Source organism: Caretta caretta, chromosome 1, assembly GCF_965140235.1.
Source record: "Caretta caretta isolate rCarCar2 chromosome 1, rCarCar1.hap1, whole genome shotgun sequence".
Taxonomy (NCBI): domain Eukaryota; kingdom Metazoa; phylum Chordata; order Testudines; family Cheloniidae; genus Caretta; species Caretta caretta.
The window spans coordinates 208,788,432-208,808,739 of record NC_134206.1 but is presented as its reverse complement, the minus strand read 5'-3'; the positions used below and the strand labels follow the sequence as shown (position 1 = coordinate 208,808,739).

The following is a 20,308-nucleotide window of genomic DNA, read 5'->3' as shown; positions in this document are numbered from 1 at the left end:
TTCCTGACATCTGATTTGTGTCCATTTATTCTTTTACAGTCTCTACGTCACTCTCGTTACAGTGTGTATGCTAACACCCATTGTTTCATGTTCTCTGTGTATATAAAATCTCCCCACTGTGTTTTCCACTGCATGCATCTGATGAAGTGAGCTGTAGCTCACAAAAGCTTATGCTCAAATAAATTTGTTAGTCTCTAAGATGCCACAAGTACTCCTTTTCTTTTTAATTACAGTCTGTAAGTCTGTACATGGGGAACAAATATTTAATAATGGGCTCTTCAGTCTAGCAGAGAAAAGTATAACCAAAGGCTAGAAGTTGATGCTGAACAAATTCTGAAGCTAGGAAATAAGGATTACATTTTTAATAGTGAGAGTTATTAATCAACGGAACAATTTACCAAGGGTCATAGTGGATTCTCCATTGCTGTCAATTGTTAAATCAAGATTGAATGTTGTTCTAAATCATATGCTCTAGGAATTATCTTGGGGACATGTTATGGACTGTACTGCACTGGAAGTCAGACTAGGTTATCATAATGGTCCCTTTTGGCCTTAGACTCTATGAATCTGTAGGCTCACATTTTCTTTATTCAGTAGTCTTTGTTTAGTTATTTGATACCACCATCTTGACCTTCCACTTTCTCATTATGCCATTACAATGTTCTTTCCTAGAAAAATGTGTGTGATTCTAATGTAAGCTGGAACTAATCAGATTTGTTTGGGTGATTGTTTAGGTTCTTCATTGTCTATGCTGATGGTTCAGGGACTGAACTCCTTCGGAATTGTGACATAGAAGAATACCTTGCTTTGGCATATGGTGATCCAGCTACTGCAGTCTTGCAGGAGCCAGTACAAGAATGTCCAGGTAGGGATATTTCATTTCCTTTTTGCCAACCCAGTTTAGAAATAATTAAAATAGTTGGAGCAGGACAATCAAAACTTTTAGTTAGGTAGGAAAAATGAAAGTGCTCTTCCTCACTGTGCTCATACTCCAAATTTGCCACCCCTCCAGTCCCATAGTGGTGACTGCACTGCATCCTATTTCTGCCCAACTGTAACAGTGTATATGGGCTTCTTCTCCACAGAACATGAAAGTGGCAAGGAGTGTGGAAGAAAGAACTTATAGAAAGACTGTGGGATGTAGTCAATCAACTAAATGACTGTTTGATTAAGGGAGAAGTTAACACATATTTGGTACACTTTTATCCTTTTATATACATGCAAATGGAAACAACTATTAAATACATCAATATTGGAAATTTATTTTGGGGTGGAGAAATCACCAAATGTCTCTTGTTAATTTAACCATCCAACTGTATCTATGGAGTAAAATGATCACTATGAATGGTGGCTCTTTGCTATTTGGGAAGCCACCTCTATGCATTTGGTGTTAAGGACATTGAAAGATATAACTGGGACAGGGATTATTAATAGCATATGGAGCCTTCTACCTGTAGGTCCACGGAAGTAACTGAAAGTGGTTACTCTCTAAAGGCTTGGAGTGGCTTGTGTGAAATGAATTACCAGGACTCAGTGCCAGTCCTAGTGAACAAGCTATGGGAAATGTCTGAAGGGGACAGACCTTCACTAAAGAAATAAATTGTAAACAAGCCATATAGAGAAACATATATAGTATCCCCTTAATGTGGAGAATACAATGACAAAATGACTGCGTTAAGTAGTAAATAACGGTGCAGTTCTCCCAACGGCTAATCTAGGGAGGAATTGAGAACAGCCATCACACTATTCTCTCGGTCAGGTTTTACACAATTTGAAATGTTGCTTCCACCAAAAATAAATGGCTCCCCAGCAGATAAATTGAATAACATCAATAAAACTGCCACTGGCATTGAAAAGAGGAAGAGAGAAAGAGAAAGGGTAACACATGAAAAGAACCAGGAGGGGAGAAGTGGGAAGTTCAAGAGGAATCCAGATTTATGATGCTTCTTCACACTTCAAACTTTTAGGGCCTTCCCACCAGTAGCTTGGCTATTTTTGCTATATTGACAGTGGAGCTTTTCTGCTCTTATACTCATATGGAACATTGTATCATTGTGACAAAACATCTCATAGTGATGTAACTTTCTTATGTAGTGTATGAGGCAGAATATAGGGCTCAGTGGATTTTTGGTCTGGTAGGAGAGGAAAACTTTAAGAAAGATCTGAAAACTGCATCACTCTTGAAGACTTGATAATTAAGATACCTGTAGGGTTTTTTTTTTAAAAAGCTAGAGTTCATCAGAGAGTAACAATTACAAGTAATTAATTACCTGAGGTCTGAAAGTGAAATGTAAAATAGGATCAGATGCAGCTCACAGCAATGCCTACACTGAATAGGTAAGTGTAGCCTCAGTAAGAGTTCCATATGCAGGCTCAAGATGGTGCAATGCTGTAGTTTTTTCATGGTCTGCAGCTCTTACTCAATATGAGGTCATTTACGCTGCACTCCATCATATGCAAATTAGATGTATCCCTGAGACTCCTGGCAAGTTGCAAATGCAATCTGTGGTTTGGCAAAGTTTTGGGTGATCCTAATCCAATATTTACCTATCTTGCAGTCACATTGTGATCCAGTCTTGTCTCTAACCATCAGTGGCACATTCTTGCATTCATTTCAAGAACATGCTTTACATTTACATACATTTTTTCATCTGAAGATTTCAAAACCCTTCATCAAATTCTCCATTCAATTTGGATGCAAAATTACTTTTATTTAAATGTTTTTGACCCAGGTGTTCTAAGTATTACTGTTCTCCGACCATTGACTGAAACTTCTCCCTGGGTAATGAAGAGAGAATCATCCAATATTGTTCCTCCTAGCCTCCAATCCAGGAACTGGGATACATTTCCTCCATTTGAGGTATAAATCTTTCAAAACTCTTTTTTCTCCCTGTTTTGCTATTAGGCATTGATGTTACTCTATTATTAATTATTATATTTATTATTTGCATATAGCACTCGTAGATTGGATTCATAGATTATAAAGCCATAAGAAACCATTGTGATCTTGTGGTCTAACCTCTGCATAACACAGGACATCACTCTATCAATTTCTATTTGAGAATTTCCAAGCACTTTATGTACTTAAATTAATTAAACCTCACAACATCTATGTGAGGTAAGTAAATATTATTATTCCCAATGTATAGATGGAAATCTGAAGCACAAAGATGTTAGTTGAGTTGACTAAGGTCACACATTGAGTCTAGCTCAGAGCCAGAAACAGAAACAGAACTTTAATTTCATCAGTCCCATGTTTTAGCCATAAAACCATGCTGTCTCTTTAAGACAATCCAGAGGGCATCCTCATCAAAAAATATTGATTAGATTAAATTAGGCTAGGTTCAATTAGATTAGGATGGGTTAATGTAATAAGCATGCGACATGCAGGAATTCACTGTCCACTGACTTCACTGGTTACATTCATAATTAGATTAGGGTAGGGATCCAAACTTTGCACCTACTCCCATCTTTGTAAAGTAAAACTCTGAAATCCAAACACCACTGATCTTGAGGGATCCAAACTTCATGGCTTGGGACACGTTTCTACATTTCAGCATAACAGCTTGAGAGGATGCCATGTGAACTTGGTCATAACTATAGATCCTGGGCTGAGAAATACCCTAGCCTGAAATTCAGCCTCTGAGTTTATTTAGCCCAAGTTGCAATTCTTGCTTTGTGAGTAGGATGCATTTTCATGTAAGTATCTCTACAATCTTGCTTTCTGATTTGTTGAGAACCTTCCATGTCAGTATAATAAATAATCTCATGCTCGGTTTGCTCATTGTTGATTGTGTTCAGAGGAAGATTCCAGGTCCACCATTTGGCACACATATTTGGAAAGGTCTGTGCATAGGATCCAAAGAGCTGACTGGCTCTCCAGCACCTGTACTGAAATGCCCTAATGTGCTACAGATCCGTAACCTGATCCAGTATGAGCCAGTCAGTGATGAGCTGAGACAGAAGCTGCAGCTGTCCCTCAAGGTAATGCAGGCATAGTAACTTCATTCTCTCAGTAAACAGAAATTTACTGACAAATCAAGTAGCATATATTTCTCACGCACCTCTGAGACGAGAGCTGTCAGTTACTTGGAATCCAATAATCCTTGTACAAATATAAATTTACATAAATATTTAATATTTTTATATAAATATTGAAATATATTTTAAAAAAATATATAAACCCCAGATAGGGAAGGGCACTGACTTTGCGTAGTTTATTTCACAATAAAACTAAAGTGCCTTGTTTTCACTATTTCTTTTCCTCAGTATAGCTTACTCACATTAGTTATCCCAATTGTAAAACACTTTTTTTTTTTTAGCAGCAAAGACAAGGCTGTGTCAGGGCTGAGCCACATTGACACAAGGTGTGTTGTGAGAGTTTTACTGCCGGTGCCTGTGCTGTACTTTTTTGGGGGATAAACAGTCTCTATGGCTGTCATTCAGATAATGCTTTCTACTAGGAAAAAATCACTTAAAGGAAACCACATAAAATTCATTTTAAAAAAAATCTTCCATCTATTATTAATAATAACATATATTGCCATTGACACAATGCTGAAAATCAAATAATTGTTTAGATTATTCCATAACTTTTCACATTTCACTCAGCTTCAGCAGCAGAACTAGACTGGCCTGTTTCATTTTCATTTATACTCATGTTCTAGGTGCAAAAATGGTTGTCATTTTTATTCACAATATCAAAGAGGAATGTGTGAATGCCAAAACAAACATTTTTAATTGGAATATTTTAAAATTCTATTCCTATTGGGGTTTTTTCATTCTTTAATTTGTTTTCCACTTACAAAATTTAAATTTTGGACAATGTGCCTATGAACACAGTGCAGCCCCTTTAACAAATAAAACAAAATCCTATACCCAGGGCCCCTTCTCACCCCAAATGTATGGGCTGAACTCCCCATCTCTGTTAATGAGACTCTTGCATGCCTCTTGGTGTGAAAATAGACCTTATAGAATAGGTTAAATAATCTTAGAAAAGTTTACATTTCATGTGATCAATTTTTATTTCAGATATTAATTAAAGGTATCTTATGTCACAGATCTGGTTGAGCTCCCCCCTGGACACTCACCAGACTGCTTTGAGGGGATCAAAAACACTGAATTCCACGTGGCCTCAGCTTCCAAGGGCTGAGCACAGTTTAGGCTCTATCCCTGACTTTAAGACTCTCCAGGTGCAGACCTCATGTCTGATGCCTCTTGGCAGTGGGGGCCCCAGAGTCCAATTACCTAGGCCCTGGAACTAATGCCATTCCCCCCAAGCCTCTGCAGCAGCTTTTGCATGTTCTGCAGAAGTCCCACCAAAGGTGTGAGCCATCGATTGTACAGTTTACCTCTTCAGGACCATGCAATAGTGAAAGCCAGAAGACACACAGACAGACTTTGCACAGGATTCTAAAACACCATACTCTTTACTTAAGTAGTTCAAGAAATACACAGAGCTCCACACTGCTCTGGGCTTGGGTCGAGTGCTCTGGGGTATCTGGGATCCTTCTGCAGTTCATCGTTTCTCTTCAGAATCATGGTGCCTTCTCTAGGTCAGATAACTTTCCCTGCCCTTGGTTGGTCCCACAGTTAAACTGAACCCCCGGATAAGAACGGCTGTCCATCTCTTCCTCTCTTCCAAAGCTTCCTGCTACAGTCTCAGTGAGACTCTTGTGTTTATATGTCCCCCTACCAACACCTGGTTCCTTTGTTCAGCTCCTGCTTTGGATTTTACACTTCCCCTCCTTTCAGAGGCCTTGGAGAGACTAGCTTCTCCTAACCTCAGCCAACCCATTGTCCAAAGAGAAAAGGAGGACTTGTGGCACCTTAGAGACTAACAAATTTATTTGCACATAAGCTTTCGTGAGCTACAATGGGTACTCCTTTTCTTTTTGCGAATACAGACTAACACGGCTGCTACTCTGAAACCTAACATTGTCCAGAGGTGTTTCAACCTGAATAGGCAACCATTTAAGGTTTAATGGTTGTTGTCCCTGATCTGGCACAGACATCAGCAAATGGTGGATTCCACCTCCACACAGAGGTGTTCCATGATTCAACAATTTCATAACAACTTCACAACATCAGCCAGAAATTACTAGTTGTGGATAGACCAGTTCCCCAAATTGTCCCACCTCATGACACTATGAACTGAGCTAATATAGAGTTTGAAGTCCCATTACCACATGCAATGTACAGAATAGGTGCCCTTAATCTCAGCAGTTAATCCAAGTTTTCTGAAGTGCAGACCATGGGTCAAAAGTGACCCATGGAGTTCTGAAATGCAACCTATTGGTTATCTTTATGAGTGAGGGGCAGCCCATCTATAGATTGACCTGAAAGAGCCAGACTGCACCTTTAGTCTCCACGGGTCATGTCACAGTTACCGGGCTAATTGCACCTCTGGCACCTCCTAGGTTCTCCAAGTGCAGTCCCTCTCCATCTCAGGTTTCTAGTCATCACCTGTCTCTCAGGGTGGAATCACGCAATTTTCCCACTCTCAGTGTAGGCTCTGGGTTGCAGTCCCCTGTGTATCAATTCTGATTTACCTCAGCAGGTCTGATTTATATCCATACCCTCTAAGGCAGTGACAGTGGTAAGCAGTGACCAACCAGCTTCCTTAAACAAAGTATTTTTTATTTAAAACAAAAGCATTTCAGTGAAAACATTTTTTTAAACAATAAAACAGACTATATGCCTATCTAGCTTGTTTCTAAGACTTAGGAATCCTTAGTTCTGGGAAGTCCCAACTTCTTTAGACTCCTTCCACAGAGGCTTTCACACTCTCCGTCAACCTGGCTCCCTAGAAACTCCATACTGACAAGTGGCAATGCCCCTTCATCCCCATGAGAAGCACTTTTTACTCTTTAGTGTTCCTCCGAGAATCAGGTTCCCAGGCTGACAAAATAAGTTTGCATCTTCCTTGGAGATAGGATCCTTGAAGCTACCAGCTTGGCTCATTGTCTTTCAAGTGCATGCTGGATTGTCATTATCTAGAACTGTTGTGTTGCTTTCTCATTTGCTCTTCCCAAAGCCCCCTGTTAAATTAAATCAGTGCACTCATAGAGGAAATTCTAACAACCCTCCATAGTTATACTGTAACTTTACCTCACTGAGCGGTTCATTTACAGTATTCATAGCATTGTTAAACATCAGTATTCATATATCAATACATAGCAATTCCATGTCCATCACAGGTTGCATCTCCAAGGTGAAAATAGGAAAACTTCAGTCTGTTTCATTTTATACAGATTAAGTGTGTTTCCTGGGATTATTTTATAATACTAAGCATGGTGTCATCACTTAACCAATCAGCAAAAAAGCACTAAACATTGAGAAAAAATGTAAGAGAAAAATAAGCATTGTACTTTTGTTTCTGACACAGAGAAAAAGAAACTCAGTCTAAAATGTCTATTTCTCCATTTCCTACTTGGTACATTTCACAATACTCTATTTTAGAACAGCAGGCTCTCCCACACTATACAGAACTCTCAAGTACCCTGGATTTGGAAGGGCATTCTGCATTTCAGCTGCATCAAGTAATGCTCCACAGACATGAGAGAGCTGCCCATTAAAATTCTCTTTAACATAGGGAAAGTCCACTGAAATGAAAGCTAGGATATCCAGTCTCTCCTCTGCTGACTGCTCTTTATATTTCCATGCACTTCATTCCATTCATTTGATAAATAAGATACTGGGAGGTTGCAGAGGATTACTGTAGTCAGAGGCGGGAATAGAATGCAGGTCTGTAATATGGTCCTGCCTGTCACAATTAATGTGCCAAATCTATGTGATTGGCCTTCCTGACTGTAACCACCACTCAAAACGCTAGATCCCATTCCCCTCCTCCCTCTCCCCGCCACACACACACACACACACTTTCCCCAGAGCTGGAAATAGAACCCAGAATTCCTAATCTTCATCATTCTACTGTTCTCTATCAAATAGTTCTGGAACCTTCTGGCAAAATGTGTCACATCCCTCTTAAGTGAGTGGTCTATAAAAAGATGTAAGTTATCTGTCAAGTCCTAGTGTTCTTAGCTGGAGATCTGAAAATCCAAGGTTCAAACCCTGCTGTTGACCCGTATCAGGGGATTAAAACTTTGGTTTCTTGGTTTTCTTTTTTAAATAACTGGCTTATTTAATTAACATAGTGAAAACATCCTTAAAATAGATTTTATAATTAAAAAACATGATCATCTGTCAATTATGGCACAATGCACAACAAAACACAGGTGATTCACATTTCAATCATTCGTCACACATTTTATGTGACTGGTTTACACACTGGTAGGTTTGAAAGTTTGGAGATACGGCAATATGTGCTATGTGTAGAAGAGGAAGTACCCTAATGTAGTCACTTGATTTTTATAGTACATTTGAAAAAAGGTCTTGTTGCAATAAAGACACACTGACTGCTTACATCTCTTACATTTTTGAGATGCCATTCTAGCAGGACTCAGCTTTACTCATTTGCATTACATACATATACTGATTACATACTGGTCTTTTAGAAGCGGGCAAATTTTTAAACTTCTTATACCAAATTCCCAGGTTAGGCCTCTGCATTTAAAAGATTATAAAATAGGTCTGCAGATGGCCCTCAGAATAAGAAGGAACCCCTAGAAAGAAGCAGTGCAATTACGGGCATTCCAGAGACCTTTGTAATGCTTATAATAACCAGAAATGTAACTCAGTCCATAGAAGTTGTTTATACATCAATACCAGTTCTATGGGTATTCCAGGAGTAAGTGACTTACAATGATCAGTAGAGAAAGATGAAGAGAGACATAACTGGTAGCACTAACAGCCACTAATACTTTGCGTGACTTCACAGACATGACAGAACTGCATTTGTGGGGTAGAACAGAAGACATGATCCTAAGTACACTTGCAAAGACAGTATTTCTCCTTAGAAAGTTGCCTCTGTAGCTCCCTACTGTCAGTCATGAGAAGGTAGCTTGAAACTACTTACGTTAGAATAAAACTTCTTTTGTTATAGAAGAATTTTTAAGCTAGAGACTCACTTGGTCAGAACCTAGCCAAGAGCTAGAGGAGGGGGCTCAAGCTTTTCCTTCTCCTTCCCCATTTCTTTGGAATTCAAAGAGGTATGGAAGAATGCCTGTTCATGAATCCTTGCATGTAGTTTGCCATCTGGATAGGGATGTGAGCCTAGCCCTACCCATGGTCCCTACTTTTCCATCTAACTGAGCTTCTAAGTATAAAGACTCGTCTGACAAATAGAACTCCACCATAGTTTCTTGACCCTGACAATGTGAATCCTCAGAGGCAATATATACCTCACTTACTAATAAGTAAACTCTCCTCCATATGAATGTCCATTATGTTTACTTCTGTAAAACAAACAGTTGCATCTCCCATATCCTTTATTCACTGCTCCACTAGGAATACATAGACTACATCCTGAAACAGGAAGATGAGATGCAAGAGATGATCATTAAAGAGCCAAGAACAGAGGAAGAGAAGGGTAATGCTGCTGACCTCCTCAAACTGGTTATGGTGAGAGAACTTCATTTTGAATTGTTTCTTTTCAATATCAATTATTGAAACTCAGGGTCTATTTACACCAGGAGCAATATGGCACTGTCACTTCTGTCAGTAACCATGCCAGGTGCTTGCCGCGCCTCTAAAATACATCATATCCATTCACAAAATAACAAACAAAATCTTAGGATGTAATATAGCAGAACACCAGCTCTACTATAGTTCAGGTTGAGCAGTGCTTTCTGTTTAAAAGTTGACTCTTCTTAAAATCCATGTACTTACTCAGATTGTCTTGAAATTTTCTGTACCTCATGGGGTTGCCTGGGTAGTGTTAGTTGTCCACATCTGGTGTCCTTTGAGCAAAGGATTCCTGAGCAGAGCTGAGCAAAAATTTTCAGATGAAAAATGTAGAGTCGGTTGAGCTGAAACTATTTGTGAATTTGACATGAATTCACCAAATACTTTTGGCCAGACCACAAAAATTCAAGGCTAGATTCACAAAACAGCAGCAATGGCTGCTGCTTGTGGTGATGGTGCCTGTTATATTTCTGGACCCAACAGAGAAGGAGATAGACACAGGGAGCTGACACAAACACAGATGTCTGCTGTGCTCACTTTATTGTTCTAGCTGCAAAACTAAAACTAACATGAAAGTGAGGCTTTGCACTGTGGAAGGGAGAGTATCCAAACATTTAAAGAAACAGCATGTCACATTCCTCCATCCTACTTTAAAAAACTTTCCAAGCACATTCAATATCATGTGCATCATGAGAAGTGGGCCTGGGGCGGAGCAGGGGCAGACTGTGGGCAGCAGGCTGCAGACTAGCTCCCTGTCCCCCCTCTTCCACCTGCAGCCCTTCCCACTGTCCGCCCCCGCTCTGCCCCAGGCCCTCCCCATCCCCCACTCGCCCACCTCCACCACCACTCGCCACGTCCCCTCCTTTCCTCTACCCTCCTGCCCCCATGAGACTTCCCCTGCCGCCACCTGTCCCTCCTCAGTCCGCCTCCCCCGTGAGACCCTCCCATGCCTGCCACATCCCTCCTCACTCCTCAGCCCTCATGAGACCCTCCCGCACCCACCGCAGCTTTCCTCTCCTCCACCCCCTGCTCCCCCGAAGCCTCTGCCACTCACACTTTCCACGTACCTCCTCTCCTCCACCCCTTTCTCCTGTGGGGGTGGGTGGGTGATGAGGGACTTGGAGAGCGGTAAGTGGAGGGGAGTCTCTCAAGGAGGTGGGTGGAGGAGAGGACGGATGTGGCAGGTGGGGGGGATCTCATGGGGGAGGTGTGTGAGGAGGGAAGCAGTGAGTGGAGTGGAGGAGAGGGCAAGGAGGGACTCACCAGGCAGTGGCAGGCAGTGGGGCCTCAGGGAAGGGGCAGAGCAGGGACAGGAAGAGGCAGAGCGCAGGCGGGGCCACCACAGCCCAGGCCTCTGGTGGCAGGGTGGTGGCAGCTGTGTCACTGGAGGCTTAGCGCCTCTGGCCTATTATACTCGCTGCCCATGATGTACATGGCTAACATGAAACATTATATAATCTAACTAGAAGTTGTGGGTAGATTACTGCAGACTCTTAAATTGCAAGGGATTATTCTGTCCTGGAATAGCAACTCACTAACTAAACAATTTATCAATTCATGCGCACATCTGGTTTTCACACTATCTTGAAATAATGTGGGGAATGACAGTGCAGCTGTGTTCTGAACAACAGGAACAGTTGGTGGCAAGGAATCAACTGGCTCCCTGGATCTGGTATCAAATTTTCTCCCAACAAGTCACCAAAATTAGGAGTTGTAATGGAAGGAGGTTCAATTACAGAAACAAAAAGTCCTGCTGGATCATCCCTAGACTCTGGTACTTGTCAAGGCTGCAGCTGGTCCACATGTCGTTTCTTTGCTTCCTTAAATGCACAATCACACTCTTTAGTCCATTTCCATTTTTTCTTTGCTTGTAACAGTTCATGTAAAAGTGCCAATGCTGTGGCTGGATTAGGCAGAAATTTACTGTAGTAGTTAAGCAGTCCTAAAAATGAACATAGCTGTGACTTGTTCTCTGGTGATTCAAGAACCATCTTCTCTTTCTCTACTGAGTTTCTGAAGCCTGTGGCATCAATTACACATCCAAGATATTCAGCTAAAGGTTTGAAAAACTCAAATTTGTCTTAATGAACTCTCAGCCCATGGTCTTCCAAATGTTGCAAGACAGCATCCAAATTTTGAAGATGATCCTCTTGATCCTTTCCTGTAATAAGGATGTCATCCAAATAACAATGAATTCCATTCAGTCCCTTCACAATTTCATTTATGGCTTTCTGGAACAGGGCAGGTGCCAATCAGCTGTAACAAAATAAGTGTTTTTGTATGTTGATTGTGAGATATTTGCGAGATGCCGGATCAGTCTCCATTTGTAGGTATGAATTGAGCCAATCCAATTTACTGAAACACTGTCCACCACTAAATGTAGCAAACATCTTCAGTATGAGGTAGTGGATATTAGTCTGCATATAAAACTGGATTCAGAGTCACTTTGAAATCTCCACAAATTCAGACAACGCCTTCCTTCCTGATCACTAGTACGATGAGTGTAGCCCACTCACTATGTGAAACTAAGGACAAGACTCTGATGTTCGCTAAATGGTCCAAATCAGCTTTCACAAGGCACAACTCTGGATATTTTGCACTATTTTTGCTGGCTCTCAGATTTCACTGACACGTTACTCATCTGTCCAAACTCTTTTTCAAAAACTTTGCCGTATCAAGTATTTCTTGAAGATTTCAGGGTGCTTTTGGTCCAATTCACCTTAAGCTTCTCAAGCCAAGATCTGCCAAATGTTGGTGAATACTTTCCTTCAGTCACATACAAGGGTAAAGCAAGTGATTGTTCATTTAGTTGAACTTTGACTAAGAATATCCCTTTTCGGACTAACTTTTCTCCATTATAAGTCTTCAAAACCTTGGAGTTTCTTCCAGAGGAACTGGTGACAAAATCTGGTGATAGGAAGATGCAGAAATCAGTGAGATGGCAGCTTTAGTATTAAGCTCCATTCTTGTAGGAACTCCTTCAATCAAGGGTATGATCCAGATGCCATCTCTGACTCCAGCTTCTGCTAACACATGCAGTGCTAGATCTTCATAAGTATCACTAGAATTCTTTTCTTTTTCTACATTATGAATTCCTGACTTCCATCTGTTCTTAAATTCAATCTCTATAGGTGTCTTCTGAGTATATTGGACCAGGCCTGACTTGTGCTCTGGCCACTAGATCAGACTGACCATGTTCCAGTCGTGACAACTTCATATGAAATACTTAAATAGTCAGTAGGCCTGAGAAAGAGTGTGAGAATGATTCTCTAGCTCAGTGGTTGGGGCCTGCTCCTGGGAGGAAGAAGACTCAAGTCCCTGCTCCAATTAATATTTCATTATTTATATTTATAAAGTGGAACAATTTCAACAGGAGAGATTGAGAGTGCCGCACCCCAGAATAGCCTGTAACCTAGAGGAGATCCAATTCTGCCCTCTGAGCTGACACTGTCTGTTGTAATGGGCTCCAACGAATGACTCCCATATGCTGCTTAGCTCCATGAGCCTGGGTAGTGACTAGTCACTATCCTAAGGTCTGGTAACTCAGGTGCACTATCAGGTGCAGACTTCTATGCCTGACACCGGTCTTAAACAATGGGACCTGCAGCTTGGACCCTGGAACCAGTGCCTCAGCCTTCCCAAGCCCTCCGACCTCACCCCCATTGGTTAGATACATTTCCTCCAGAGACTACCTAGCTGTGGGAGCTCTGGTTTGTAGTTAACCTTTTCAGGGACAGTGTGGCAGTAAAGCAAGGAAATGCAGGCTTAGCGAAGGAATTTCTTATACACACACTTTGTTTTTAAAAAGCACAAGAGAGTCAGAGCTCTGTGGAAAACAACAAACTCCTGAACACAATCCCTCTGTTTCCTCACCACCTTGTGAATACTGGGTTTCGTCTGAGTCCTTGAGGGGAGGCAAAGTCCCCTCCACTCTCTCCTTCAGGGTCTTCTGTTTCTGGCAATGGAATTGTTTCCTTAGCTTAGAAAAAGCAGCTACCTTTCAAAGCAGTCACTGCCACCGCTGGGTGAGGTGGCCGAGCAGAGAAACTACAGTTCTCCCAGCTATGTGTTGAGACTGGAGGATTCCAGCCCTCTTCTCCTAGACACACAGGTTTCTATGAAGAGTGTTCTTTCAAAGTCAGTGGGTCTGCTACCACTGGGATAAAGCCTTTCAATGTTCATAGCCATTTCATTGCTCCGACACAGCTTCCGAAACATAGTCTCTGCTTTAGGTTCCAGGTTCCTGCTACAGAAATAGCCATACAAAAGATTGCATTAAAAAAAAAGAGGTAGAAATTACAACAGGCAATCACAAAACCAAAATGATATTCCTAAGTTGATGCAGACATATCCCCAAACTGCCGTAGAACATAATTACAACTAGGTAAAACTCCTCACACTGCCAAATACATCTCAACTCTCAAACAGAGCATATTGTGGTGTTCCAGTCACTTGTCTTCCCCCATTGCCCTGGAGGAGCTTACATTATATGCAGGCACTGTGGGTACAACTGGTGCAGTTGTACCAGTGGGGAACACAGGGAATTGGCTGAGGGAGAGGAACTATTCCAGAGCGACCTGCTCCTCCAGATTCTGCTCAGAGCATGTTTATCTCTGAATCCTAGGGGAAAGGCAGGGACGTTCTTTACTGTGGGGCAAAGGAGCTAGTTGTCTCCCCCAACCTTGCTTTGCCCCTTCCCCCCAAGACATTGCAAGATATAATATAATCACATATAATGTTCTGTGTGCTGACACAACTGTGCCACTCCTCCCCAATTTTTCTAAAATGATGCCCATGGGGAAAGACACAAGAGATGGAAAGGAACTGTTAGTTCAGATCAAAAATAGGGCTCAAGGCTTCACATTTTTGCAGCAGCCAATGGGACTTCACTAAATAGAACATGAGCAAAAGTGTTGGTTTGTATCACATGAAAGAATACAACTTAAAAATATTCATTGTAACAAAGAAGTGACATACCTCCATCCAGATGTGGTAATGATCATCATACTACATCCCAGGACACCAGGACTACAGATCGTCAAGGAGAGGGAGAGAAGCGCTTTGGCCACTGAAAGGAGCATAAAGGCAGCGCACTGCAATACGCATGTGCACGGATACTCAAGCAGAATTGACCCTCTTATTAGAAACAGTATTGAAGTAAACAATTGGGACTTTCAGTAGAAACCAACGTAAGTGGAAAGTCCCAGGCAAAAAAATCCTTATCTGACCCAAGCCTTAACATACCAGTTTGGAGTAATGGGTTGGTTGGGGGTGGGACTTGTGTTGTAATTTAATGCATAAATGACAGAATGTGATTAGAGACCTACTATAATTTTCTAATATTTTACATAATCTGCTCTAGAGAACTGTGCTGGAAAATGTGAGGGAGATTCCTCGGGAGGTCCCACAGTACACTGAAATGAAGGGAGTGCCACAGACTAGTTTTCAGTATGGATATGCTGTGCCATTGCAAGGTCAAAGTGCAACCAACACATATATGCACCTCTGTCTCTGCAAAGCCACCCTTACCTAGCGGAAACAAACCATAAGGCAAATGCAGTCCTATCACTTTTAATTCTCTGTACACTGCAGGCTCATTAACATATTCTGAAGCAAAGTATTCTGAGGAATTAACTCATCACATATGAGAATCAGATTAAATTCACTCTCCATTAGTGACTCTCAGGTTTGTATACATTTCATCTGCTACTCTCTTGCTTGCATTGCCAAGGGCCTGAGAAGTCCCGTACTCATTTTCATGTGGCTGTGTCTACTGCATATCCCCCATTCCTTGGCTCCCATTGTTCTGTACTTTAGAGATATTTTGTTTCCTGGCTCACATTTCCAGGCACGCTGAGGGGACCCCATTTGTAGCCTCAGATTGACATAACGCTTGTTTGGGTATAAAAACTCTCTCAAAGGGTAGGTACCGTTGTGCAAGGTCTTGTTTGTTACATATCCATAATTATTCTGTCTTCATTGCAGTCTTTCCCTAACTTGGAGAAATCATCTGAAGATCTCAACACTAGAGGTAGGAACAATTAAAACTCTGTATTTTAAACACTCCAATGGTTTTTAAACATAGGTGAAGTGATCTTTTTAAGGGCTTTGCACATTAGTCTGTCTCTTCTGGTTTTTGATCCCCTTTTTACTTCTGTAATTGATAGCCATTTTGTGAAACCTGGGGAGATCTATAATTGACAACCATTGTGGCAACAAAAGCGGCATTCCTATCTACTGTCACTAATTAGTTTGAGTGATAATTGTCACAGGTCTACAAAAAAATGGAACTTAAATCAAAATGGTCAAGCCAGGATGTCTAAACTTAGGCATTTAAGTCCATACACAGACATCTAATTAAGTGGCCTGATTTTCACAGGTGATGAGCCTTAACAACTCCCATTAACTTCAGTAATTCAATACCTCTAAAAATCTGGTGAACCTATTTTGTTGGCTAAATTTAGGCACCCACATTTATAACCTTTTTTGTCCTACATTTATGGAGTCTTGACACATTTGCCAACCATTGACACAACCCTATGTAGTTAATTAGTATTACAAAAGTAGGAACATTCCAGCCACAATTTTTAAAGATAGTTGCCGAAGTTAGGCTTGTACTTCCATATTTATGCACCTAAAAAAAAGGCTGATTTTCAAAGCTGCAACTTCATTAACTTTAGTGTGAATTATTAGGGGTAGGGTCCACAAAAATACTTAGGTTCCTAATCTCATTTTTATGCACCACTGTGATCCACAAAACTCCCACTCGGCTGTAGGTGCCTACGTTTCTGCCTTTGGGCATGCACACTGCTGCCTCACTCTAGGTGTCTGGGTGCCTAACTCCCACCTGAGCCCAAGAGCAATTCACAAACCATGAGAAGATAGGCATTCAGCCACCTAAATTGCATGCAGGGGCCCAATCTGGTAGACATGCTCAGAGGCTGCCTAATTCCACAAAATGCCTGGAGGAGGAGGAGGAGCTCCCTTATAACTTTTAACCTAATAGTTAGGGGATTCACCTGGGATTTGAGAAGACCTTAAGTTCAAGTCCCCCCTCCACCTGCTGAGGAGAGGAGATTTAAACAGGTCATAGAATCATAGAATATCAGGGTTGGAAGGGACCTCAGGAGGTCATCTAGTCCAACCCCCTGCTCAAAGCAGGACCAATCCCCAATTTTTGCACCAGATTCCTAAATGGCCCCCTCAAGGATTGAATTTACAACCCTGGGCTTAGCAGGCCAATGCTCAAACCACTGAGCTATCCCTCCCCCTCTCAGATAAGTGCCCTAACCACCAATATGGTCCAATTTATATTTAATTATGCAATTATTTAATGAAAGTGGAACAACTTCAATAGGAGAGATTGAGGAAGACCCATATCGGACTATTCCATAGCCTAGTCGTGAGAGCACTCATCAGAGAGGTGTCAGAGCCCTGTTCAAATCCTTTCTCCTCATCAGGAGAGGGGGGACCTCAACTCAGGGTCTCCCACATCCTGGGTGAGTAGCCTAATGACTACATGTTATAAAGGAGGTGGCACTCCTTCCCCCACAGTTGTTTGGAGTTAGGCAGCCCTTGAGCATACCTATGAGATCACACTCTGCAACTGTGACTTAGGCAGTCAAATACCAATCTTCTCTTATCTTCATAAGCAGAGATACTACTTCACAAGCAGAGATACCTCCCCACAGGCTGGTTTTAGGCTCTGAACTCCAAGAGAAGGGTATGTGCCAAGCCCCACCCTTTTGTGGATCTGGGCGTAGGTATCTAGTACCTTTGAAAATCAGGCCACTTTTGAATGATTTAGAATCGTAACTTTAGGGACTTACCAGTGAAAACTTTAGCAAATGATGTTTAATAAGACCCAATGCAGAGAGAAGCTAATGTTGCAAATTCAGTGTTTATGGAGGCAGAGGTCCAATTTGATTTTTTGAGGATCCCTCCCATTGGAGAGACAATGTCATTGTTTATAGAGACTGTGGAAGCCAGGGTACACAGACCTGGTAGGGTTGCTAACTTTGTGATATTTAAAAACCGGACACTCCAGCAGGAGTGCCAGAACCTCCCTCACCCCACCACTTCCCCCCTGAGGCCCCACCTCTTCCCTACTGCTCCCCCAAAGGCTCCACCCCCATCGCTACACACACACACACACACACACACATCACTTGCTCCTTTTCTCCTCTCCCGTTCCCCTCCTCCCCACCCCCCTGGGTCAGGAGGAACTTGCCTGCAGAGCTGGGGTTGGGAGCTGGCAATGGCTGAGTAGGGGCTGGCGTGGGTGAGGACCTGGCGCCTCCCCACCTCCCCCACCCACAGTAACCAGACTTTGATAGATCTGACCGGTCACTGTCAGGTCCCCTTTTCAACTGCACTTTCTGGTCAAATACCAGACACCTGGGAAGCCTAAGACCTGGTATGTTGGGAGATGATGGCACAATTTAGTATTTATAACATATGAGTTTCTGTATATGAATTAATATGTGCCTTTGAGCATTTGTTAACATTTAAAAATACATAAAAATTAAATAAAAAAGCATGTATTTATTTATTTTTAAAGTAATATCTCTGCATATTTGCTATCCCTGTGATGATGCCAGCTTTTAGAATGCTAATTATTCAGCCAGTCCAAGACTGCAGAGGTTAGTCTTCATAATTGGACAATACTTTTCATGATCTTTCATATTTTTGAAGCTTAACCTGGGATTGCTGCAAGTAATGGTTTCCATACTGCATGATTTCCAGGCAAAAATGGAACTAAGCTTGTAAAGATGTATCACCAACACAGGGAAAAAATAATGTAAAAAAGAACTGGAGTTCAAAAAAAAAATTGACAAGACAGAAAAGTGAAAGTTAAACTTCAAAACATAGGGAAAAAACTACAAAAAGTAAATTTTGTGAATCTAGCCCTAAGTGTTTTAGGAATGATTTCATTGTAAATTTCAAAGGAATGTGGGTGTATAACAGCCTCTTTAGGTACCTAAATCCAATATTTAAGTGCCACTGATATTCACAAAGTCACCACTCAGCTCCTGCCTAAATCCCCATAGATGCCTAAATTTCCACCAGTGGGTATGCATAAACCCATCTAAGTCCTGGCACCACCCCACAGATAACTAGCTGCTCAAAGCCCTCACTCACACCTAAACACTGGAGGGATTCTCAAATGAGGCTGGGGAATGCCCGTATTGCCTGCAGTAAGTGTATTCAGAGCACACCTAACCTTCACAAAGGGCAACTGGAGGCAAGCAGGTAAGGAATTTTGGGGGGCAGGGTATTATGCATGTTCCATTATGTCTAATAGCTGGGGGAGACCCATATTTGAATTCCCAACATGCCTGATTTGAAGCGTGGACTTGAACTTAAGTCTCCTACATCCCAGGTAGGAGTGGTGCCCTAACCTCTGTCTCTTCCCCCCAGGAGAAAGCTGACCTGATTTAGGCACCTAATGCCAGGAGATGGTTCACAGCTGACAATCTCAGGCAGAGAAAGGTGCTTCTCTCCAGCCTTTGAGTCAGACACCTAAGGCCTAGATCAGTGCGGGTTAAGCACCTTTGTGAATCTGGGCCCTAAACATTTCCCCTTTCCTCTGCATTTCAGTCCTAGCTGGATTAACTGGCTTCCTGCTCAGTTTGCTGGCTTCTGAGAATCCTTTTTGAAAACAAACCAGTCAATGGCTGTTTAAAAACTCTTCTCTCTCCTTATCTTGCAGCTCAGATAGTAGAGTTATATGAGCAGGCTGTGGATTCTCAGTTCCAAAGTCCACGAAGGAAGACAGTATCAAAGCAACCTGAAGACTACTGGCAGAGTTTCAGGTAGGACAATCCAATAAGACCTGCTGTTAACAAAAATCATACAAAGGATGGTGAGAAGCAGAAATGAGAGACAGTATGCTTTAGTGGTTAGCACATGGGAATGGAAAGGAAGAGTTCAAGTACTGTCTGACTCTCCCTATGAACACTTTGTCTCTGTCTCAGTTTCCCCTTCTGTAAAATGGGGCTAGTAACGCTTACCTATATCACAAGGGTGCTATGAAGATTTTTGAGTTTTTTAGATGCACAGTGCTATAAAAGAGCAAAATGTAATTATTAATATGGTTGACCAATGAGTGTTGCAAACTATACTCGTAATCAGTCCAGGTCAGAAGTCATCAGACACATGCTTTAATAAGAGAAATACGTTCTTTCATTAGTTATTTTGTGAACCATTCACGCTTATAAAATATTGTGCTGTTTATCTCATTTTCATTTTTTTTCTCCTTTCCCCCTCATGCAGCAAGGACAGATTAACGCAGGTATCTCACTGGCAGACAAAATTAGAGCAGTCCAGGTAATGGTGTTATTAGGAGAGAAAGTTAGGGCCTGATCCAAGACCCACTGAAGTCAATGGAAAGACTCCTACTGCTCTCATTGGGCTTTGGATCGGGCCCTTAATGTGATAACAGCAACAGAACAATGCTGTTGGAGCATTAGCTCTAATAGAAATGCTGAATGAATAGTTTGACTGTACCTCTGATACTTTTGCAAATGACAGATCAAAGCATAGGAATAGAGGCAATGAATATTACAGACAATTTAGAACAGGGGCTAGGAGTCAGAAAACCTAGGTTCTATTCCTGGCTCCAACTAGGCTGACCAGACAGCAAGTATTAAAAATCGGGACGGAGGGTGGGGGGTAGTAGGCACCTATATAAGACAAAGCCCCAAATATCAGGACTGTCCCT

The 20,308-nt window shown here is 41.7% G+C and overlaps 1 protein-coding gene across 7 annotated transcripts in view; it reads left to right on the top strand.

The window, feature by feature from the left end:
- Window positions 1–20,308, top strand: part of SPAG17 (sperm associated antigen 17) — a 299,338-nt gene that overhangs the window by 255,167 nt on the left and 23,863 nt on the right. For 5 of the 7 annotated variants that reach the window (XM_048819705.2, XM_048819690.2, XM_048819681.2 and 2 more), the window contains exons 33-39: window positions 735–865; window positions 2,733–2,860; window positions 3,802–3,984; window positions 9,409–9,522; window positions 15,571–15,616; window positions 19,298–19,400; window positions 19,861–19,914. In XM_048819705.2, the coding sequence (XP_048675662.2) occupies window positions 735–865; window positions 2,733–2,860; window positions 3,802–3,984; window positions 9,409–9,522; window positions 15,571–15,616; window positions 19,298–19,400; window positions 19,861–19,914 (759 nt within the window). The remainder of the gene's footprint in view (window positions 1–734; window positions 866–2,732; window positions 2,861–3,801; window positions 3,985–9,408; window positions 9,523–15,570; window positions 15,617–19,297; window positions 19,401–19,860; window positions 19,915–20,308) is intronic. The other 2 variants (XM_048819724.2, XM_048819697.2) reach the window with 1 other exon arrangement.